This window comes from Phyllobates terribilis, unplaced genomic scaffold (genome assembly GCF_046119375.1).
Source record: "Phyllobates terribilis strain yellow unplaced genomic scaffold, ASM4611937v1 Scaffold_11__3_contigs__length_659146591, whole genome shotgun sequence".
Lineage (NCBI taxonomy): Eukaryota > Metazoa > Chordata > Amphibia > Anura > Dendrobatidae > Phyllobates > Phyllobates terribilis.
The window spans coordinates 317,873,059-317,898,011 of record NW_027362771.1 but is presented as its reverse complement, the minus strand read 5'-3'; the positions used below and the strand labels follow the sequence as shown (position 1 = coordinate 317,898,011).

The window sequence follows — 24,953 nt, the reverse complement described above, 5'->3', positions numbered from 1 at the left end:
AGTTGTCCTGCTAGCGTAGAGTAGCGTTGTTGTCGCAAACACGTGTCCTTTTTACATAGGATGATCTGTCGAGAACTTTGATTTTCAAGCAAGCTTAATTCCTTTCACCCAACGAACAAGCGTTTAGTGCTTTTATTGGCTGATTGGCCGCCTGTTTAGACAGGCCAATAATCGAGAAACGAGCATTCCTAAGATTGCACATTCTCAGTATTCATCCAGTATAAATTCACTATCATCTTCCCATGTGAACTAGTTGGCAACCAATGTTTTTGATTCCATTAAAACATGGATAAGCCACTCAGACACCTGAGCTTTTGTTTCCTGGGAATCTAAGAATCGGACATTTTGAGGCTTCCCTTTGTCACATTGATATTTTAGTTGCTTGCACACCGATTCTTTATGTCTAAAGACGGTTGATGTCCACAGATTCTTTTTTTCCATGGGCTGCAGGTTAATTTTTGTCAGTAACCTTTTTTCTACATAGACATGAAATCTCCATGTAGTCAGTAATGTATGGTTTCAATGTTTATATTAATTGACTTTCCAAGTATGATATTTAGTTTGGATCAATGTTTTTTTTTCTTTTTTTAATGTACAATACCTAGTGACCCATTAAAAGCCAGAGTAATGGTCTCCCTGCGCAGTAGGATGGATGGATCGGTGTTCTCGATGAGCCTTTTCTTGCTCTCATTAAACACTAACAGACCGCCTGATAAATGAGGACACGCATGTTGCTCTAGAGTTTAGTTTTTCCTCTGTGAAATGTCTCAAATTTAAATGTCTTTTAAAAGAGAGCATCAAATTCCCAGACATATCTGTTCTCTAATTATAGCTGTTGTTTAGTATATTGGCTTTAAACAGCATACATCAATCTATTAATTAGCCGCACAGTATTATACCCTTAGGATATGTTACACGGCATGTACGCGTGCCAGATTCTACTTTCTTTTTAAGCTTTTTTTTGGGAGGGGGGGGAGTAAGCTGAGAAATTTGGGAATTTTGCATATTTAGTCCCAATTAAGATGGGAAGACTTCTGAGAACTGTAAACTGATGTGCTACCTTTCAGTATTTTGCATAATTCCCACTTGTGTAACCCTGTTTTCATCCCAAATCCGCATGATTTCTTATGTCCATCTCGGGTCTCCTCTTTTAGTGTTATAAAGCATCATTGTTATCGCAGATCGATCAAGATGTAGTGAAATAATAACCAGAAGATCCATGTTCTCTGATGGTTATTAAAGAGACCCCCCTCTTTGGAAAATATTTTTGTTAGGCTATGTTCACACACGTTGTGTTTTTTTTCTGCTGCTAAACCTGCTGACAACTTTTCTCTGACAGGAAAACAGCTGCGTCAAAAATGCAGGTTTTTTGCAGCGTTTTTTTCACCACCCATTACTTTTTATGGGTGAAAAAACGCTGAAAGAAGTGATTATACTCTATTTTCCAAAAACTCAAACAAGGCAGAAAATACGCAGCAAACAAAAAGCAACATGTGTGAACAGAGAATTCTGTTGTCTCATACACTTTGCTGGTACTGCAAGACGCAGCTGAAAATTTGCATAAAAATCAGCTGCAAAACACAATGTGTGTGAACATAGTCTTAGTCATTTGACAATAAGCTGATAATATTTTCACTGGTTAGGAACTCCCAGACAACTGCAATCTGTGGGGAATCTAAGCAGTAGGTATTTGGTTTGCCTGAGGTGCCACCATCATCACACAATGCGTATTCTCAGTGGTAGGTGGAGGTACAGGGGCAGTTGCCCCAGGCGGCAAACTCTATGGAGGTGCAAAATTTAACACTCGCCCATTGCCACTTTTTTTTTGGAGTGGTAAAAGGGCTACTTGCGTGCCCAGCCAGCAAGCTTTATGAATAAGGCAGCAAGTAACTGTTTTAACATCTCAGTCGGTGCTACAGCAGTCAAGAGGAGTTTGTCGTCGGCTGCTATGCTCTGCATAGGCAGCAATTGAGATAACAAAGCCATCGGTATGATTAAGTGAACTTTGTCATCAGTTATATAGGCATCCGCCGATTTGACAAAATCATCTCAACTGTTGCACTCAGCATAGGAAACGATCTAAATGACACAGGCTACACCGTACTGTACCACAGCTCCCAGCCTCTCATAAAAGCTACAAGTGAGAGCAGAGGTTTTCTAGGGAAGCTATCTCAAACTAAAAAAAAGTGCCCCCTGTAAAAAGAAAAAAAAATGCAATATAATAAACATTACCTAGGGTTAAGAACAGAGTTAGGGATAGGTTGAGGACGAAGGTTATAAACCGTTTACATTAAAAAAATGAACATTAAAAATGAGTAAAAATCTAATATAACAATGTAAAACATGTTGTGTTGGATTTCAGCAAAAGGTGAAAAATAACTAGTGGGTCAAAGGACAAACTACAATTAGATCTTTATTTCCTTACAATGCAATACTTGTGCTTGGGGAGTAAGGGGGGTACGTATTGCACTGGTGGAATGGGCTCAAGGAATGCTAATAGTCCATAACTTAGGGGGTGAAAAATACACGAGCCAGGTTCTGGCAACCTATGCTACACCACTGCTTATCCCAATCAATGTGTTGTCCATGTAATGCAAAACAGCCCCGGTCTTCTAGGGAGTGAGACAATTACTGCTATCCACTCTGGTCAAGAAATAAAAATCCTGAAATGTGGCATTTTCTATTACTGAAATTTTTTTTAAAAGAATGTACAATGTTTTTTTACCAAACCAGACAACTCTATTAAGTTAACAAAAGTCAAGTGATTTCTAAGAACCACAGGGAGGAGTGCCAAGACAAAGATTTAGTTTACATAGATGTGTACCACTAATTAACCCATCAGTATGCCTTTTTATAGAGTTTGGCTTTAAGTACTTCAGATCATTTAATGCTTGGTAGCTATAGCTTCTGGAGTTATAGAAATAATCACTAATCAAGTACCTACTTAATTTTTTTTGTTCTTCCAGGTACCGAGCTCGTGTGGAGAAGGTTGAGTCACCCTCCAAGGTTCATGTGTTTTACATTGATTATGGAAATGTGAGTGTCTACTTGTCTCAGTTATAGCATTATTCACTATATAAAATGTGTGACAATAAGGCCTAATGAGGCAGTTATCCGGTATAAAACTCATCCATGTGAAGAGTGTAATACTTGAAATGTGGTCTTAAGGTGTAAAGTTTCTCCTTGCACAGAGTGCCAAGTCAACATAAGGAGACTTTTAAGCCATGCAATTCTCTTTTGAGAATTTAAATATGCAAATAGCCTCTTCAAAGAGGAAGAGGACACAAATTCTAGGGCCACCTATTGGAATTAGAAATCCTAAAAATCAATATTGACTCTGCAAAGGGCTCTGCCATATATCTCATACACTGCTCTGGCACTTTCCACAAGGAGAAACTTTACCCCTTAGTCCCTCTATTAGAAGCCTCTCACCTAGCTTAATCAGTTATTTTGCTTTGCACTGATGAGAGGCAAAGACCACAAAACATGTACTTGCAAATGGATTTTCTGGTTTGGCTTCTTATACTTAGTCATGTGACAAGACCTTTTTGAGGATATGCCTGATCTCTAAACTCTGCAAATTTTGCTAGTCTTACTATTCCTAGGTATTAATGTTTTGTTGGTTGTTGCCCTTAATGATGAGTAGGAAAATCTGATTGTTTATTGGATAAATATACAAAATTGCCAAGTGAAAGCCATTTTAACTGAATACGTGCTTATGGGAAGTCCGGGTATGAAAGAGCCAGATCATGTAGGCCTAATCTTTAGTATAATATTGCTGACTCCCCACCCACCACAAGAAACTTTTGAGCATTTCTTTTCCAGGTCTTCTTTTGTGGCTTCTTTTACACGTTGCACCCTTAAATATATCATTGGCTCAGTAAAACTATAATCAGCGTTTGTGATAATACATATCTTTATATTGATACTTGTAAACATCAATGCATTGAAACTGTATTATGTGAATTTGCTCCTGACCCGGCATTAACTGGAAGTGACCTCACCTGAATAGCGGATAATATTGCATTCAAAAGCATTAACCTGCTGAAGGGATTAGGAAGCCGGCTCTTCCCAAGCTTGGAAGGAGATCTAAATCTCCCAGGTCTCTGTATTATATATATTACATAAATAAATTTCCTGCATGGTCCCTGAAGACTCATAAAAAACACTCAATTTAATATATTTCCTCAGATTGAATCTTTTCCCTCTGCTGCAGTGTGAAGTAGGGCTGTGTCTTCGATTAAAGTAAATCTGGTCTGTTAGCAAACAAATAAACCCATTTCCAGCATTAAGAGAGATGAACTTTCCTAACACCAGGCAGAGCAGTCTGTGAGCCTAACAATTATGTGAGCAATTACATTTTATGTATTTAATGTAGCAAAGAAACTATTAATATATGATTTCTATGCAGACTTTTTCCCATCTTGCTGTTTATTGTTTTGCTGTGAACTCCTAAAATACGTGGATTTGTTTATTAGCTTTATTGAGCAAATGTATCAGTCGCAAACTCTTTTTTGACTGCCATTATATTCCTCTGGTAACACTTATATTGTTTTGGAGTTTCCTAAATGTTTAAGATTCCCTTTTCTAATTTTCTCGCCACTCCCTTCTGGGCCTTAATGCACTGCTCTTACCACGTTCAGTGACGCGCTCCCCGGTGATTGATGGCTGACAGCCCAGCATCCACTGCGTGCTTTCCCAATGAAAGCGAGGAGCGCGTCACTGTGTCACACCCGGCTGCAGCCAGAACTTGACGCGACATGAGCGGATGTCAGAGCCGGCACTAGCCGGGGTCACATGATGGCTGTGAGCGGTCAGCGATAGCGCCGCTCACAGGCAAGATAGACAGTGCAAGGTATTTGCTAAAAATATTATTTCCACCGTTTACATCGATGGGGGTCATGTTCTATAGTAGTGGACAATCTCTTTAAAGTTTAACTTTTTAAGTAGGGGACAACCCATTTAACATATATGCCAGGAGGAGCTTCTCCTGATGTATACGTAAAGGGGTTGCCCCCTACTAGGACAACCCCTTCTCGATCTGAATGTTTGCCCCTGTGAAAAAAAAAAACACCTATACTCACCGACTGGTGCTGTTACGATACGATACTGGCATTTCCCTTGGGATCATAAAGTGTATCACAGCAGCAGAACATGAATTACAGCATAACAGTACAATTTTGCAGGAATAATCTCATACATTCCTACTCATGACTGGTCAGTACGATATACCATTAGGCCGCCAATAATAATGTCTTTTCTATTGTAAAATATTTACTGGAAGCTCCAAGTGAACAAATGTTCTATATACATTTTGTACAAAGAACCTACATGACTCCTAGTAAGATAAGTAACAATAAACATCCATCCTAGGTTTAGGGAGCTCTCTGGCTCTTTTTGCCACCTGATATAGGCATGCCTTGCCTTGCTTTAAAAGATTATTGGGAACAAGTACAAGAATGCCCACCTAGACCTTTTATTTATTGTATTCACAAGAATACACAAGAATACACTGCTTTTTCTAGTGTTCCTTATCCAATATCTCTGTTTACCACTGCTCAGGTGCTCCCCGGTGGTCTCTGTTTACTTTCCTGCAGCACTTGTATACCTTTTACCTAAATTGACTGGTGCAGCCAATCACTGGTCTCAGTGGACAGCATGAAACTGCGGAGGCCAGTGGTTGACTGCAGCGGACACATTGCTAGATGCACAGATCTGCTGCCCCCCCAGAAGCAAGGGGCAGCAGGGGATTTGTTGTTATTTTATTACCTTTACCAAAGTGCAAGCCTGTGCAGGGCTAATCATAAAACATATAATAATTCATCTACAGTTGAGTAAACCACGTTGGACAGATTCAACAAGGCCATCAAATTATAAAACCGTAAGGCATATTGTATGTAACGCAGCTGTATAGAAGGGCCGAAATACCCAAAAACAATATAACTGATATGGTCTGTAGTCACCATACAGGAAAGAGAGGCCATATTCCTTAAAAAAAAAGGGTCCTAAAAGTATATGTATAAAAACAAGCCAGTCCCCAAATATCTGGTCATGGTTTACCCACCCTAACTGATGTGTGGCGCCCCTGAGGGTTCAGTCGCCACAGAGGTACTGCATCTCACCCAGAGGTGTGGTATCTCACTCTCAGGTAAGGATAGAGTGCTGCCCGGGACCCTAACACCTGCATCCAACACTACACTACTCCAGACCAGCAGGAGGGGCAAGATGTGTCGCTTCCCTGCTGGGCCCTGTCCCTGGGGGGAACCAAAGTAGGGGGAATCATGTAGTGGGTGTGGGTGGAGGAAGCAGATCAGGGGAGCATTGAAAGAAATGATATAAAATGGGATGGAACCATCTAGAAGGAGTTGAGTCGAGTCTGAGGAGAGTGAGAGGAAGAGTTGGAAGCAGGAGCTCTGCTCAGAGGAAGCGCAGGCCTGAGTGAGGAGGCCCAGAAGAAGGAGAGGAGGAAGTAACGGGAGCAGAGAGTAGGCTCCAGGAGTGAAGAAAGGATCCCAGGGGTACGGGCAGTGCAGGAGGCCACCCGTATGCCCGAGTCTACCAGGCGGTGGAGGGATCGGGTCGCAGAGGGGACCGGCCCCTAACGATCGAGAATTACAAATATTCAGCTAGGAAACCGGAGGCTGCAGTATTTCAGGTACTGCAGACACAAGCCTCATCTGTCTCACCAAGAAGGTGGCCATAGAGGACCCAGGGGACAGAGAAAACGTTGCCCGGCAAGGTCCGCGGGCACTGGATTGGGACACTAGGTGTGAGGTGCAGGGAGACGGCCAGAAGGAACACACAGAAGGGGGTCCCGTTATGTACTCCGGAGGTACCTGAGGGTTGGCTGAGCCCCTGCCCGGTGAACTCAGCACGACGTGGGAAGTTATGGTCTGCAGTTGTAACCAGGAGCCAAGTAAGAACTGTGAGTAAATCCAGAAGATTGCACCTCACTGTCTCTGTCAATTATTGCTGCTGCGCCATCACCCCCTGCACTACACTGCACCACGAGTGCTACTTCCATAACAGCAACATCTACACTGCCCTGGAGCTAAGCTCTACCTGTGGAGAGCTGTACCAACTCTGCTGCATTTACACCAGCTCCAGAGGACCGGCTCCGCAGCGGCGGCTCCCTTTAGCCACATACCACAGGTGGCGTCACGAACTATATATAAGAACTTTAATTCCCCTGTAAATATCCCCTTTTTACTGACCGCCCTGGGTCACGGACTGGGTCACCGCCACTGTGACATCTTCCCTAGCAACGACCGGCTCGGAACCGAGTAACCCATGGCCCAGGGTGCGCTTCAGATGCGCATTTCACACACGACTTAGGGGTGTCTCGCATCAGATTTTGTGGGAAAACCATATCCAGAATTTGGGGACTGGTCTGTTTTTATATATTAACTTTAGAACAGATTTCTTTTTTTGGCGATGTTGCCTTTTTCTTCCATATGGTGTGATTGTTCATTCAAGTATATTAAATATTTCATGCAGAATGCCTTACTATTTTGTAATTTGATGGTTTGTTGAATCAGTCATATTTGGTTCATTCACTTGTTTTGCATGTGTACTTGTATGTTTTTTTATCATATTTTATTGGATCTTGTATATGAATAAAACATTTTTTAGGAGTTTTATTTTTTATTAGTCCCACACATTAATGTATTTTGATGATAGTTTGTCTCTTTGGTTCCTTGTAGACATATTTATTAATTTTGTTTTGGTCATGGTCTATGCTCCTTTACCACTGTTAATTTTGGCTGACAGTGAAAAACCTCTTCAGTGATGACCAGATAGGTGGCTTTTTGCTTATTTTTTATTGCTGATTTAAAAGAAATGAGAGAAAAAAACATTCATGAGGAGGAATACAATAAATTATAAGCGGAAGTAAGTCTAGCCCAATAATGTTACAATGATGTAGTATATTCTGCAGTATGTGACAAACACTGTACTCACGTGATCCTTTTTCATCAATGTTTGCAACATTAATGTCTGTAGTATTTGGTCAATTCTTTCAGTCCAAGCTCCTAATGTCTGTAATGCTCAGTTTACACTTGAGCTCTTAGTTATTCACTGTCAGAATTTTCTAGATGTCTTGTTCTTATCCCGTAGACCACTTTAGATCGCTCTTTCAGTTTATGGCTTCATAACAAGATTTTAAACTGACTCTGTTTCTCATGTAGTCAACAGAGCTATTTGTTCCCCCTCCTTACTGAGGGCAGGCGCAGGCCGCAGGCTGCTCAGCAGGGCAGCTATGAACTTGCAGCAAAGATACCGCTCCGGCCCCCGGATTGCCCCTCAGCTAACATGTATTTTTGTTCTTGACATCGTTTCATCTCCCAGCTGCCGGCAACCGCCCTCAGCCTATGATTGCCAAGATTAATCCTTTCGTTGTAACCTCTGTATGAATATGCATGTTTGTAGGATTTTACTGTCTATATAGAAATGTACTCAGGATGTTGATGATGGTCTGTGTAGAGCTTTGCTTCTCCTGTAATGCTGCAGTTTTCCTTCGATCTCTTCTTTTGGCTGTGAAATAAGATTGCATATGTTTTATCTGAGTATTTCGCCTGTCACATTGTTGTTCTGTTTTGCAGAGAGAGACTGTGCCCTCCACTCGTCTGGGGACCCTCCCAACATCTTTCAGTGTTCGTACGCTTCCTGCACAAGCTATAGAGTATTGTTTTGCTTTCATCCAAGTGCCACAAGATGTGAGTATACTGGTCGGTAAGATGGGGTGTCTGCACTCATGCCTTTACTTAGTGGTCATAATTGACTATCCTTTCCCCCATACAGGAGGACGCTCGTGCTGATGTGGTGGATAATGTGGTGCGCGATATTCAGAACACTCAGTGCCTGTTGAATGTGGAGTATGCAGGCGCTGGCTGTCCACATGTCACTTTGCAATTTGCAGACTCCAAAGAGGATGTGGGCCTGGGTCTGGTAAAAGAGGGCCTGGTCATGGTGGAGGTGCGCAAAGAGAAGCAGTTCAAGAATCTGGTGAGTAAATCTGAATATTTTCTAGTACAATGAATTATTCCTGTATGATTACCCCACATTTTATCAGAAATCATTTGGCAATTGACTAAATGTACTTGGTCCTAGGGCTCAACAATTGGCAAATAGTTATTAAAAAGATCCAGTAAAAATCGTTTTTTCTGGCCTCCAATAATTCAGAAAGTCTAAAAATCTTGCACTTTTTTTTATTTTAATGAGGAATATTACAACTGGCCAGAGGTATCCTATCGAAATTTTTCCTCAGGAAAAATGTTCAGATATTTTGTATTTCCAATTTATTTTGGATTTTCATCCTAAAAGTTCTCCACTTTTGCATATCTCTCCAGTAATCCAGAATATTTTGAAACCAAAATATATTTTGGTATAGAAACCAGAACTCATTGATGCGAAGTTAAAGGGAACCTTCCATGTATTTGCTCTGCAGGCAGTATGTTATAGAGCAGGAGGAGTGGATCAGATTGGTATACATTTCTATGGGAAAAGTTTCAGTATAACTTAATATTTTATACACTGAAATCAATGGTTGTTGTGTGCTTATGAGTCCAGTGGGCGGGTCTACTCATTGATTGACAGTGTGCTCTTTATTACTGTGAATGAAAAGACAACTGTCAATCACTGAGTAGGACCGCCCATTGGACCCATATACATGCAAACAACAGGGATTTCAAAGAATAACATACTAGTTATACTGAAACTTCTCTAATAAACCCATATATCATTTTACGCAGCTTCTCCTTCTCTGTACCATGTCGACAGAGCAGACTGTATGTATAAAGTGACTACAAGTTCCCTTGAAAAGAACTTTAATTTTACTGTGGCTTTTTACCTTGACAGCTTCATAACTGCAAATCTATCTCATTCTATTTTTGTTTGACTGCCATTCACTGATTTTGTCCTCTGGTTTTATATGCTGACACTCCCTTCATCAGTCCTAAAAACTATGGTAAATTATTTTTAATATGGATGAAATTTTTTGTAGTAGAAAAGCAGGGAAAATGTACATCATAAAGACTTACTCGCAGGATGCCCAACTCTTATCAAACAGTGGACCCATTCTACTGATTTTCTAGGTATTCCTATAAATATATGGGAAATAAACATCAATTTTTAGATGTTTTTGTTAGCCAGAGATGGATTTTGTAGCCTGCTACTCTGCAGTGTGCAGTTTTTTTCCAGCATCTGAATACAATTTACGGGAACAATGTGCTTCAGCGTATGTTATTGCCATCTGTATGACCCTAGGATACTTATACCCTCAACTTGAAGTGCCAACTGAACATTTTGTAAGACACTTGTGTTGTATTAGAAGAAATCCTACCATATTGTTTATGTGATTTTCATAGATTATTCAGCACACACCATAAAATATGAACTTATAGCAAGATATGAGACAGGCAGGGAAAGAGGTGGTGAGCTCTGGGGCAGTGTTAGCACATAGGACCGCATCATCTACATATCGTATTGAGATTGTGCACAGCAACATCGGAGCAGTTTTCATGCTGGTTAAGGACCTGTTAAATGTGGATCAGCTTTGATTATTACTAAATGTTTTCCTGGTAGATTGGTAATGCTTCATTGTGTTGCAGGCTTGTGAGTTAGCTACCGATGTAACATCGCACTGGAAAATTTATCATGCGGCCACTTCAGGACACAAAAAATTGAACTGACAAGCAGGAGCTGCCCCTACCCTCCCCCTGCACAACTCGATAGCTCATTAACAGACTTATTTACAGGAGCAATTTTAATTGATATTCAGCAGAAGTTATTGACCACTGTAAGCCCCAGTGCCCAACTAATGTAAATCAATATGGTGAGAATTCATACTGCTCAAGAACTGGGTGCAGCCCCTTGTAATTGCATAGACATGATGAAGTGTGTCATGATGAAGCAGACAAGTGACTTCTAATACTAATTACACCACCGCATATAGAATATGTATCTTGTGCCTAGACCGCCCGCATCTTCATGTCCATTCTTTATACTATGGACCTGTGTTGAATACATTTCCATACCAAGGCATTTGTTGCCCTTCATTGAAATTCATAACTGTGATCTATAAGTCATTGTGTGTGGCCTTGCCATTGTAATCTTGTGGAAGTGTCCAGTTTTTGTCCATTTCTGTCCACTTTTGGAAAAAGTATAGTTTAGTAATAAGCCATTAGTTCTCCTCATTTGCATCTTTTTCTATTCTCTTGCCAATGAACTAGAAAAGCAAACAACAGCTAAAGAAATGTTTTGATTGATTAAGGACTAGTTGCAATTATACACGTTGTTGCAGGTCATAACCTTAATGCATACCTGTCACTAGAACAGGTCACTTTAATTAAAGCTAGGATTAAAACTAATGGCAGCTAATTTTGTCCAATAAATTGCCACCCAGGTCGTTAATTGTGGAGAATAAAGGAACTTGTCCGCACATTTCTCTTGCGCTAAATGGTGATTTGGCATCTCTTAGATGCTCATGGAGGAGGGATGTTGGCTGATTTTATACTCTGCTTTAAATAAAATGGTATACTTGTTAGTGATTGTATGGGAGATCTGATGACCTGGTCAATCCTTTTTATTTGGCTAATATCTGCACCTTTACATTTTATAGTGGCAGAGTAATATTATGGAGCTTGCTCCTACAGAATGAGTTTAGGAAAAAAATGGTATTTTCTCCAGTTTGCCTGGTATGAGTTTGTCTATAGTTCTCTGAGCGTATTTCTGTCCTTCCTTGTCATGCATCGGATTTCAGGCAATTGTCTTCCTCTCACCTGTAGTGGTGCTGATGATGAACAGGGCAGTAATCATAGAAATTGCTGTGCTGGCTAGCCCTTGTAAAAGGGGGGTTCCAGTTTTAGCAAATATTATTCGGCGTAAAAGCGAAAGGTCTATAGTTTTCCAATATAGTTTCTGTACCAATTCCTCATAGTAGTCAAGATTTCTTCAGGCTGACATTTAGTAGAAACTTTCATAGTTTACTTGCAGTTGTTAAAAATCAGAATGAACTGAAAAAGTTAGAATTCTAGAAGCACAAAAAAACAATAATGCTGGTGCCATAGTTTGTAAGAAAGCATTGTATGAGCTGCCATTAGGCGCACTGGTCACGAATGGGGGTAGTTCATTGCAGCCATTTCTAGTAACCCTTCCAATTCTACTTAAGTGTGACTTCATGGTTAACTCTATTTTATGTTATAAATATCTATGGCTTACTGTCTGATGGAAGAATATTCTAACGTTTTGGAACTAAGGGTTAAAAGCTTAGCTTTTCAGATCATGTTCTGTACTTGGCTTTCCTTGTTGGCAAAACCAAATTGTCTCCTGTGCGCTTCTGTAATCAGTAGCTTTGTTGGGCTCTGTTACAGCTCTGCAATCAGGGGATATGTTGACTTATACGTTCCACTGAGCCTCACAAGCTCATGCCTGACACAATAACCTCTTCTCAATAGATGCTCAGATTCCCAGTATCACAGCAGATTGCTGTCAAACTCCACAAGGAGTTACACTTACTGTATATGGTGCACAGAGACCGAGTTAGTACTATTGCTGGTGTTCTGCTTTGTGATTATGTTCTGGCTTGTAAAATAACGAGTTTCTGAATGTTCCTTTTCTGTAGGTTGCAGAGTATGTGAATGCTCAGGAATCTGCAAAGTCTGCAAGGGTAAGTTACTATTGCTACTTAATACAATGCCTAAGGGAATGCTAAAGTATGAGCAGGGGTTAAGTCCCCTTCTTATAGGATTCTCACTGTACATATTGTTTAGCATTGAGACCATGTGGCCTTGTATTATTCCAGGGAACTCCAGATAGAAGAAAGTAATCTGCTCTTCTATTCACAAGCCATAATTTACTATGTTTTTTTTTTCTTTGTAGTTGAACCTGTGGCGTTATGGCGACTTCCGGGCCGATGATGCTGACGAGTTTGGTTACAGCCGCTAAAAGGGTGCCATTCCAAAGATGACAGAGACCCCTCCCTCTTCACGGCTTTCTATCACCTGCTCCATTGAAGAGAAGTTCCAGCAAATAACGCCAGATACATTGGAAGGGGAATACAGGCTCCATCCTGGACAAGTATTTGCATCAATTGAAAACTTCCCAAATATCAGTGCATACGGTTCATACAACATGTGTTAATCTTTATTTTAAGTTTTCTTTTTTATTATGGAAAAATAATTAGATGGACTGATATTAGTTTTGTATTTTTTCTCATAACTCAGTCCTGCGTCCTCAAATCATGTTCTGCAAATTAAATGATGAAGTTTTAACTGTCCAGTCCTCTAGATCCCTCAAAATGTAATTGTTCCCTCCCATATCCAGTGTCCAGGGTCATATGTTTTGTCTTGTGTATTTAATGGCTCAATAAAGTACTACGTTCTAATTACATAGTGGTGGTGTCTTGTAATGTCATTTACAGCGTCTAATACCAGTCTGATCAAAATTAAACAGCAATTTCAGGACTTTTCTCTCTAAACAGATGTAGAATACAATTGAGCACATATTTCCCCTAGATTTATCTAGATATTGGGGCAACAAGCAAATTCAACAGACATTGAGAATTGTATTTAATGTTGCTTGCATTGAAACAGTGTAATACATTTAATGCACATGTACACAGTAAGCAAAATAGGAATATAGATTTCAGTACATGTATATTTAGTGAACTTCTAAGTGTGTTCACGTTCAAAACATGGTACCTGCATGCAGTTGATCCAGAGGTAAGTACCGGTAGATATCATCTTCATATGGCATGGATCTATATCCTTAGTGTCTCACTTCCTATATTTGCACAGATTTCTTCTGATAAATAGATTTTTCGACAACTATTCCTAATAACTGAGCTCTACATTTTTGTCATCATTCTGATCTGTTTTATCGACTTGACTTTTGTACTCAAAATGCATTATATAGTAGGTCTCATTTACTAGGGTCCCACTGGGGGACAAAATATTGGGAATATACAGTACCACACAGTTTTGAATCATCGGAGAGTCATTTATGACTATTCTTTAGATACGGTAAAATACAGATGAATGGACCTTTTGTGTCATAACTGCATGTTCTGCACAGTATGATATTAACACTTTACAAATATCTAAAATAACGTCTCATAAGATCCTTGCTCACTAGTTAATAAACTGCTAGAAAACTTGTGTAACAAGTTGGTGTAATGAAATATGCACTATATTTCTAAGACATTTTTACATTATCAAACAGATTTGAAATGCCGCGTCTGTGTACTAGAGAAGTCATACACAGGTTGAATGAAAGTTGTTTGACAAGTTTGTGTTTAAGCCATTGCCTATATCAAAAGTAATGGTTTAGTAGATACTGAGCCATGTCCCCTTAGGATGAGATGATACAAATCCTTTGTGCCTGGTATAATCTTTCTTTAACCTTTTTATTCAGCCAGTCATTTGTATTGAAGCCATTAACAATGTTAGAAAACATATCAGAATTTTTTAATGGTTATGCAACTGTATTTTATCGGTTGACCGTGACAGCACCACGAGAGAAAGGGGATCTGCCCACCAAGGACAGGAAACCTACAGGCTTAAAAGGGGCGGCCCTCTCTCTTGCCTCAGTTTGGTTTCCTGTCCTTGATGGAGAGAACCTGTGACAGGCCCAGTTCTGGATGAAATCTTGAATAGAGCAAGCGACAGGAGAAAAGGTTTCCCTAGCCTGTCCATGCCTGCATATAAACTGTCTTTTCGCAGGAGAAGATTTGTACGTAAAAGACCACAGAGGGATCAGGATAAATGGGAAGGCCGCAAGCCAAAAGGTAAAGGTCTTCTGTTCAGTGCTTCTTTCTCTACTCGGGAACCCCGGAAGTCGAGTCAATGACTCGTAGTCCAGGTAGGGGGGGAGGCTGATGGCCTTCTTACCTGCCTGGACAACTATTTCAGCCAGTAACTGGATCCTTGATCTGATAGGTTCTGGTCTGAGGTTCGAGTTACAGGCGATTCCTCGTGGGAGATTTATCTTGACCCCGGTTCGTTCTTCATTGTCCGAACAGTTGGCCCTTCAAAAGGAGGTGCTGGACTTAGTTCATAAAGTAGTCCTTGTGGAAGTTCCAATGTCCGAAAGACGGTTGGGATTTTACTCGCCTATCTTTCTGGTCTCTAAGCCGGACGCTTCTTTCAGGTGTATCATTAACTTGAAAGCACTTAATAAGTTCTTGATAATTCCCACCTTCAAAATGGAATCTGTCGAATCAATAATAAAATTGCTGTTTCCAGGCTGTTACATGGTAGTATTAGATTTAAAAGACGCCTATTACCATGTACCTATACATATAGATTACCAGAAGTATCTTAGGGTTGCCTTGGTCATAGATGGGGTAATCAAGCATTTCCAGTATAGGGCCCTGCCGTTTGGTTTGGCCATAGCCCCCCGGATATTTACTAAAGTTATAGCAGAGGTCATGGCTCATGTCAGGGAACATGATATATTGATTATCCCTTATCTGGATGTTTTCTTGATAGTTGGAAATTCTGCCTTCCAATGTAATAGACACCTAAAGGTAGTGATCACCATCTTAGAGAGTCTGGGCTGGGTGCTTAATTTGAAAAAATCTAGGCTAGTGTCCACGAAAATTCAGCAATTTTTAGGTATTATGCTGGATTCAGATTCTCAGGTATGTTACCTCCCGGAAGCCAAAAAACAAAGGGTTAGGGATCAGGTGAGAAAGGCAGTATTAAATCCGGTCATGTTCCTTAGAGTAGCAATGTCCTTGTTGGGTACCCTGACGACATGTTTCCCTGGGGTTCTGTGGGCACAATACCACTCTAGAGTTCTACAGTGGGTCATGCTGCATAGTGAAGTTTTGTTGAAGGGAAGATATCCTTGTCACCCCGGTCAGTTGAGTCCTTTACAGTGGTAGGTTCGCCTCATCTTCCCATCTCAAGGAGTTCCCTGGGTGCTTAGAACCACTAGAACAATTACCACTGACGCAAGTTCCAGTGGGTGGGGAGCCCATTTAGGAGATAGGGTGGCCCAGGGGTCCTTGTCGAATGCTGAAATGAGTCTCTCCTCCAAACCCAAAGAGTTGCTAGCGGTAGTCAAGGAGATCAATTATTTCTTAGTCTTTCTCCAAAACCAAAATGTAAAGATCCTTTCTGATAGAATAACGGTAGCTTACGTGAATCACCAGGGGGGTACACGGTCAAGATCACTGATGAGAGTGACAGATCATCTCTATCAGATCACGGAATGTCATCTTCGTTCCTTAACGGCCCTTCATATAAAAGGAAAAGAAAATACAAAGGCAGACTACTTAAGCCGCTATCCTCTGAGACAAGGAGAATGGGAGTTAAAGCAGGACATTTTCTTCCAAATAGTCCGAAGATGGGCGCCTCCGGTGGTAGACCTGTTTACCACAAGACTAAATCAAAAGACAAGGCTCGTCTGTACCCTAAATCCCAGAGAAAATCCCCTGGCAGTGGACGCCCTCCAAATACCTTGGGATTTCAGCCTGGCCTATGCCTTTCCCCCGTTGACTCTTCTTCCCATGGTCATAAGGAAGATCAGGGAGGACAAGGCGAGGGTTCTGCTGGTCGCACCCTTTTGACCCAGGAGGCCCTGGTTCACATGCCTGAGGAGCATGTCCGTCTCAGAACCTTGGGTCCTGCCCGAGGTTCCGGATCTCCTCTTCCAGAGTCCAATAGTCAATCCTCAAGCGTCTGGCCTCCACTTGACGGTATGGAACTTGAAAGGTCGCTGTTAAGACGGAAAGGGTTCTCTCAAGGCCTAGTAGCTACCCTAATACATAGCAGAAAACCTATTACAACTAGAATTTGTTAGAACTTGGAAGAAATTCTTGTCCTTTTCCGGTTCCAGGGTTGGTGAGGTGGCACCAATAGGCAAAATCTTAGAATTTTTACAAAAAGGTCTTGAGCTAGGGTTAGCCACTAGTACCCTAAAAGTTCAAGTTTCTCGTTTTATTAAAGCCGCGTTTAGATCCAGGCCCATCATCAAAAGCAAATTGGTACCCTGGGATCTAAATTTGGTACTAAAGACCTTAACCAGTTCACCTTTTGAGCCGATTTTTAGCTACTCTTAATTCCCTCTCCCTTAAAACAGCGCTTCTGATAGCTTTAACATCTGCTAGGAGGATTGGTGATATTCCGGCTCTGTCTTTCGGCCTTGCCCTTTACTCAGATCCTGGATGATAGAATAATTCTTAAGCCTGATCAAGCTCATCTCCCTAAAGCAGCTTCCCATTTCCACAGACTCCAAGAAGTAATCCTGCCCTCTTTCTGTCCTGATCCGAATAACCAGAAAGAAGCGGAGTTTCATACGTTAGACGTGAAGAGATCTGTGATTAGGTACAGTACCTCTTGTTCACCAAAGATTTTAGGAGAGACCGTTCTTTATTTATATCCTACCAAGGAATTAGGAAAGGCTTTAAGGTTACAAAGTCCACCATAGCTAGATGGGTTAGGGAGGCTATTTCTCTAGCTTATGCATCCAGTGGTAAGGAAGTACCACAAGGGTTGGAGGCTCACTCCACCCGGGAAGTGGCGACCTCCTGGGCGGAGAAGACTGGTGTCTTGATAGAAGACATATGTAAGGCTTCTACCTGGTCTTCTCCATCTACTTTCTATATAGACTGGATATAGTTTCATCTGACCTCACCTTTGGGAGAAGGGTGCTCCAGGCTGTGGTCCCTCCCTAGACTTCTTCATCTCTGCAATTCTCTCATGGTGCTGTCATGGTAGACCGATAAAGTCATAAGTTGCTTATCGGTAACGGGATTTTTCGGAGACCATGACAGCACCCTTATATTCCCTCCCTTCACGTTTGTGGGAGCACTCCTTGTTTATTAAATTAAAGATTTCACACTTATTAGGTGGTGTTTGATATAGTGGTATTGTGATTATTTGCTATGTTTATTAACCTAGGGGTCCTCTCAATGCTCTGTAATCCAAACTGAGGCGAGAGAGAGGGGAGCCTCTTTTAAGCCTGTAGGCTTCCTGTCCTTTTGTGGGCAGATCCCCTCTCTCATGGTGCTGTCATGGTCTCCGAAAAATCCCATTCCTGGTAAGTAACTTATGACTTTTTGCCTTACTGTTTTTAATGCATTAGAGAATTTATATAAGCCTTGTGACTGGGAAAACAGAATTGTAGTCTGAAATTAGTCAGACCTGATCTGTGTCTGCTGAGCAGAGATCACCCGATTGTCAGTGATGGTGGCAGCACCAAATTAATATTTTTTTTTCTACCACCATTGATTCCATGTTTTAAAGCACCATTGATTCCATGTGAAAATGGTTTACATACAAAATACAAATATTAATTACAATGAACAAAATAACAGTGACAGACTGACATAGAAGGGGAGAGGACCCCGACCTCTGGAATAACAGTCTAGAGAGTAATGAGGAAGCAGATAGTAGTTTGAAGAGTTGCATCAGCTCTGGTGGTGGTAAGATGACAGCTCATTCATGACAAGCTGTAAGCTTTCTTGAAGAGATGGGTTTTCAAGTTCTGTCTGAAAGTACCGAATGTGAGAGGCAATCAGATGTGTTGGAGCATGGAATTCTAGAGGATGGGGGGATGACCTGGAGAAGTCTTGAATACGATTGGGTAAGGAACATTGAAAAGTGGAGGAGAGAAGAAGATCTTGTGAGGACCAAGAGAGTACATGTGGGAAGATATAACTAGATTAGTTTGGAGATACTCTATATAGAGGAGACAGATTATGGACAGCTTTGTAGGTAAGTTTTAGTAGTTTAAATTGTATCAGTTGAGAAATTGGAAGTTAATGAAGGGCTTTGCGGAGATGCAGAGAGGAGTAATGTGGGGAGAGGTGTATTAATCAGGCATCATAGTTAAGTATTGACTGGAAAGGGGTGAGAGTGTTAGTTGGGAGGCCACAGAGGAGAATATTGCAGTAGTCGAGGTTGGAGATGATTAGGGCATGCACTACCATTTTAGTAGATTCAGGGTTGAGGAATGGGCGAATTTTGAAAATTTTTGAGTTGGAGGTGGTAAGAGCTTGGATCTGTGGTTTGAAGGACAGGACAGAATCAAAGGTTACTCTGAGGCAGTGGACTAACGGTACAGAGGAAAGAGTGATGTTATTTATAATGATAGAAAGGTCTGGTAGTGGAGGTAAGTAGGATGCAGGAAAGATGATTAGTTCAGTTTTGTCTACATTAAGTTTTAGGAAGCGTGATGAAAAGGAGGGGGATATGACTCATATATACTCTGGGATTCTGGACAGCAGGGAGGTGGTGCCTAGGCCAGAGAGGTAGATTTGAGTGTCATCAGCATATAGATAATACTGGAAGCCATGGGACTTTGAGTTGTCCCAAAGGTATAGATGGAGAAGAGTAGAGGTCCCAGGACAGAGCCTTGATGAACACTAAGAGACAGAAGGTGAGATGAAGAAGTAGTATGGGAATGGGGGACTCTAAATGTGCGGTTAGTGAGGTATGAGCAGATCCAGTAGAGTGCAAGGTCTTTGATGCCAAGGGAAGAGAGGATCAGTAGTAGAAGGAAGTGGTGAACTGTGTCAAAGCCAGTGGATGAGTCTAGAAAGAGGAGTATAGAGAATTGTCTGTTAACTTTGGCGGTAAGTTGGTCAGTAGTAATTTTGGTTAGGGCAGTTTCAGTGGCGTGATGGGGACCCAATTGGGATTGTAGATTTTCGAACAGCGGTTTGGATGAGAGGTGGAAGTTTGGCGGAGAATGAGGGTAATGATATAGGGCCATAGCTGGATGTACTGGTTGGGTCAAGCAAAGGCTTCTTCATGATAGGTGTGATTGTTGCGTGTTTGAAAACATAAGAGAATACACCAGAGTTTATTTGCTGCCAAAGTCCGTTCACTGATCCAGGGAGAAGTACCTCCCCAATCTGGTCCACCCTACAACTGCTAAAGGTAAGGTGAAGCTCACTTATAGTGACTGATGCCCTGCGCTGATGTTGTGGCCACTGTCCTGCCCACTGAATGATTAAATTGGTTGCATTAAGTAGACAGACTGTCTCTTCTTTCCCAATCCACATTCTGCTGTCACCAGTACTGGCACATTATTTGTCAGTACTGCCTCTGCTAATTTTGTTCCTTTTGTCAGCCATTCTCTTGACATTCAGCTTGCTCAGCTCCCATTCCCATGTTATCAAACAGCCACACCCTTTTTCTCTTCAATTAGAGGGGACATAGACATATTTATATGTCTATCACCCCTCCCGTGCCCTCCATTCTGCAACTGATCTAAGACTAACATTCTCTGTAATCCGAACCTCACACCTCTGTCTCCAAGGCTTCTCTCGTGCCGCACCAGTTTTCTGGAATACACTGCCCCAAACAATCCGACTAATATCTAGCCCCCATGTTTTTAAACGTGCTTTAAAAACACATCTGTTTAGACAAGTCTACCACCTCAACTCACTAACCCAACTCTCCCCTGTTCCCTCCTAAATGTTTATCTTAATCTTCTCCTGCCTATTCATCTGTCTCCACATCATCCGTGCAAGCAATAGCACACGGTAACTGCACTTAAGATACTGGCTGATGACCATGTTCTACCTATTGTGACCCCCTATTTCTTTATGGATTGCAAGCTTGGAAGCAGGGCCCTCACTCCTTCTGTAACTGTTAAAATGTGATACATTGTATTGTTTTTATTGTCTATACATGTGTCACGGGTGTGTCAGAAGTGACAGACAGTCGTCCTGCAGTTGGTTGCAGGAGATCTCTTCGTTTGGCATTACAGATACCTTCTTAGAAGCTGTCTATCTAGGACCCAGCAGCTACCTTCCTCTTAACACCCTGGCCTGCGTGTATAAATGCCTGCTGTTTGATTCAGGGAGGTGCCGGCGATATTTAGATGACCCCTTGTGAAGGCTTGAGCAAGAGCAGTACTTCTTCCTCTCTGGAGCTAAGAGGACGTGTGTTTATCACTCTGAAGTAGACTAAAGCTAAGCTATCTTCCCTTGTTTGTTCCCCCTTGTTGTCTTTAGTTGTCAGTGGGGATCAACTAGCACTCAACCCCTCCCTTCCCTGGCCAGGGCCAAAAGACAGGGTGAGGTTCCTGTGTGGCGATTGGTGTGGAACCAATATAGGGACGTTAGGGGAGACAGGGTGATATAAGGTCAGCCTAGGAGGTCTCCACTACCCCCATTCCCCCCTTCCCTTCGTGTTGCACTTGGTCTTTCCTACACCTTGCATGACAACATGTTCCTACTTAATTGTAAAGTGCTGCGGAATATGTTGCCGCTATATAAATAAAAAAATTAACATTATTTATATATATATATATATATATATATATATATATATTATTACACTACTTAAAAAATAAGCTAAACACTTAAGCAACACAATGAAACTCCCAAGTCAATCACACTTCTGTAAAATCAACCTGTCCAGTTGGGAAGCAACACTGATTGTGAAGTAATTTCTCCTGCTGATGTGCAAATGGAACAGACGACCGGTAGAAATGATAGGCACTTAGCAAGACAACCCCTATCAAGCAGTGGTTCCCACAGACCATTTCTCTGTTCTCATCCTTTTTGGCTGTTGTTTTTGTCACTTTTGCATTTTGTCATTGCTCTCACCCCTAGAGGTACAGTAGCATGAGGCGGTGTCTTCAGTACAACCCACAGAAGTTGCTCAGGTAATGCAGCTCATCCAGGATGGCACATCAATGCCAGCTGTGGCAAGAAGGGTAGCTGTGTCTGTCAGCACAGTGTCCAGAACATGCAGTAGATACCAGGAGAAAGGCCAGTATACCAGAAGTCGTGGAGGGTGGCATAGGAGGGCAACAACCCGGCCGCAGGACCGCTACCTCCTCCTTAGTGCAAGGAGGTGCAGTGCCAGCGCCCTGCAAAATGACCTCTAGCAGACCACTAACATCCATGTATCTGCTCAAACTGTCAGAAACAGACTCCATGAGGGTCTACAAGTGAGTGCTATGCTTATAGCCCAACACAGTGCAGGGCGATTGGCATTTGCCAGAGAATACCAAGATTGGCAGATTCGACATTGCGCCCTGTGCTCTTCATGGATGAGAGCAGGTTCATACTGAGCACATGTAACAGTCTGGAGAGGCCGTGCAGAACGTTCTGCTGCCTGCAACATCCTCCAGCATGACCGGTTTGGCAGTGGGTCAGTAATGGTGTGGGGAGGCATTTCTTTGAGTGCCACACAGCCCTCCATGTGCTAGCCCGGGGTACCCCGACTGCCATTATGTACCGGGATGAGAGCCTTAGACCCATTGTGAAACCATATGCTGGTGCAGTGGGTCCTGGGTTCCTTCTGGTGCATGACAGTGCTTGGCCTCATGTGGCTGAAGTGTGTCAGCAGTTCCTGCATGATGAATGCATTGATGCTATGTACTAGCCTGCCCTTTCCCCAGACCTGAACCCAATCAAGCACATCTGGGACATCATGTCTCGTATTCACCAATGCCACGTTGCACCACACACTGTCCTGGAGTTGACTGATGCTTTAATCCAGGTCTAGGAGGAGATCCCTCAGGAGAAAAACCTTCACCTCATCAGGAGCATGCCCAGATGTTCTATGGAGGTCATACAGGCACATGAGGCCACACACAACTGAGCATCATTTCCTTATCTTGAGCCATTTCCACTGAAGTTGGATCAGCCTGTAATTTGATTTTGCACTTTGATTTTGAGTATCATTCCAAATTCAGACCTGCATGGGATATTAATTTTGATTTACATTGATAATTTTTATGTTTAATTGTTCCCAACGCATTCCACTTTGTAATGAATATAGATTTGCAACTGGAATATTTAGTTCAGTGATATCTAGGATGTGGAGTTTTAGTGTTTCCTTTATTTTTTTGAGCAGTGTATATATAGATAGATAGATCCATAATCTCTAAAAGAATTAATTCTGTTTTGAAGGCAAGAGTTGGTCACACTGAATATTGATTTGATTTCATTTTCAATTTGTCCACTCACTGTGCATTTTATAAATTGATAACGACAAATTATCTCAAATCAATTCAATGTTTGGTGTGACCACCTCTTGCCTTCAAAACAGCATCAATACTTCTAGGTACACTTGCACACATTTTTTTGAAAGAACTCGGCAGGGAGGTTGTTCCAAACATCTTGGAGAACTAACCGGTGATCTGTGTATGTAGGCTTGTGCATATTCTTCTGTCTCTTCATGTAATCCCAATCAGACTTGATGAAGTTGAGATCAATGCTCTGTAGGGCCATATCATCATTTCCAGGACTCATGATATTGGCTGTATGTTTGGGGTAATTCTACCTTCCTGATGGTATTGCATCATGGATAAGTATCTGCTTGTATTTCTCAGCATTGAGGACTCCACTAATTTTGACAAAATTCTCAACTTCATTTGCTGTAATGCAGCCCAAAATTTGAACCTCCACTATGCTTCATTGTTGCCTTCAGACATTTTTCAAATTTTGACTCTTCAGTCCAGTGCATCTGCTATCATATTTCTGCACCCAAGTTCCTATTTTTTTTCATCTTTCCATTACTTCGTGTTTCCATGTGCAAATGAGAATAAGGATGATCCCTCTGTACTATGACATTCCTTCAGATAATTGTAGACTGCTATTATTCTGCAGCAGAACAACAACTCTGAGCATACAGCCATTGTCATTAAGAACTATTTTCAGCGTACATAAGAAGATGGAGTCCTGGAAGTGATGCTATGGCCCTCACAGAGCCCTGATCTCAACATCATCTAGACTCTAGAAATTGTATGAAGAGACCGAAGGATTTGTGCAAGCATTCATCCACAGAAGATTTGTAGTTATTCCTCTAGGATGTTTGGAACATGTTTGCAATGTTTATTCAAAAACTGTGTGCAAGTGCACCTAAAAGAACTGATGCTTTCATGTTATTTTGAAGACAAAGTGTGATCACACCAAATTTGCAGTGCCATCAGATCAGAACTGGCAGCAACAAGTGGTACCCAACTACACTCATCCACTATTTGGAGAAAAAATTACTTTCAACATGGAAACGAGGCTGAGTGACTCAATTATGTGAAAAAACATCAGAACCTGGGTGTAAAAAAATGCAGCAGGTGGACTGGACTGATGAGTCAATATTTGGCTGTTCAGACGTGGCCAAAAGTTTTGAGACTGACACAATTGTTTATTTTCACAAAGTATGTTTATTCAGTTTTTATAGTGGAAATTTGCATTAACTACAAATTTTTATGAAGAGTGATCGGTTGAATTGCAAAAAATTGCAAAGTCACTCCTTGTCAATATATTTAACTAAATCACAAAAATTGTTTCCACTAAATTTCAATTGTGCGGCTAAATGACCTGTATACATCATATCAGTGATCTTGTTAGCTCAGTATAAAGTGTTAAAAAAGACCAAGCACCTGATATTAAGTTTTAAGCTGTAGTGATTGACAGCTCAGCCATCCAATCTGGAGCTGGGGCGTGCTGAACTCTGTGCCTTGAGTGACAGTTTAGCCGTTCAATCAGGGCTACGGTGTGCCGGAGCTTCCTCCATGTGTCTCCTGTTCAGAGTAATTACCTGGCTATTTAGCTGGCTCTCTGTTTTATATTTCTGCCTTGCCCAAGTGGTGTGTGTTTGCTCTTGTGTTCTGATCTTTTGCTGCTCGACCTTGGATTTGGCTTGACCATCTCATTGCCTAGTCATTTTGTTGTGATCCGCTACCTTCTTGGAATTCTGACCATGGACTGTTACCTGACTACACCTTTGTCTCATCCCTCTGTTTATGTTGTATCCTCCTGGCTTTTGATGTCAGACCGATTGACTACACAGCCTCATGGCTTGTCCATGAGTAGTGACTAGCGTCACACAAGGATATTGCTCCTGGTAAGATTGTCCCTGAGTTTACTACTTATCGGATCATTAAGAACTTTAAAGAGAAAGGTTAAATTGTTGTGAGGAAGACCTCAGAGCACCAAAAAGTTCCAGTAAGTGCTACAACGGTTTCCTAAAGAGGATTCAGCT

At 41.5% G+C, this 24,953-nt stretch overlaps 1 protein-coding gene across 2 annotated transcripts in view; it reads left to right on the top strand.

Moving 5' to 3' along the window:
• The window catches only part of SND1 (staphylococcal nuclease and tudor domain containing 1), a 693,764-nt gene extending 680,380 nt beyond the window's left edge, over window positions 1–13,384 (top strand). For both annotated transcript variants that reach the window (XM_073652562.1, XM_073652561.1), the window contains exons 20-24: window positions 2,967–3,036; window positions 8,601–8,714; window positions 8,800–9,003; window positions 12,620–12,664; window positions 12,877–13,384. In XM_073652562.1, the coding sequence (XP_073508663.1) occupies window positions 2,967–3,036; window positions 8,601–8,714; window positions 8,800–9,003; window positions 12,620–12,664; window positions 12,877–12,942 (499 nt within the window). In that variant the 3' untranslated portion in view covers window positions 12,943–13,384. The remainder of the gene's footprint in view (window positions 1–2,966; window positions 3,037–8,600; window positions 8,715–8,799; window positions 9,004–12,619; window positions 12,665–12,876) is intronic.
• Window positions 13,385–24,953: the final 11,569 nt, after the last annotated feature.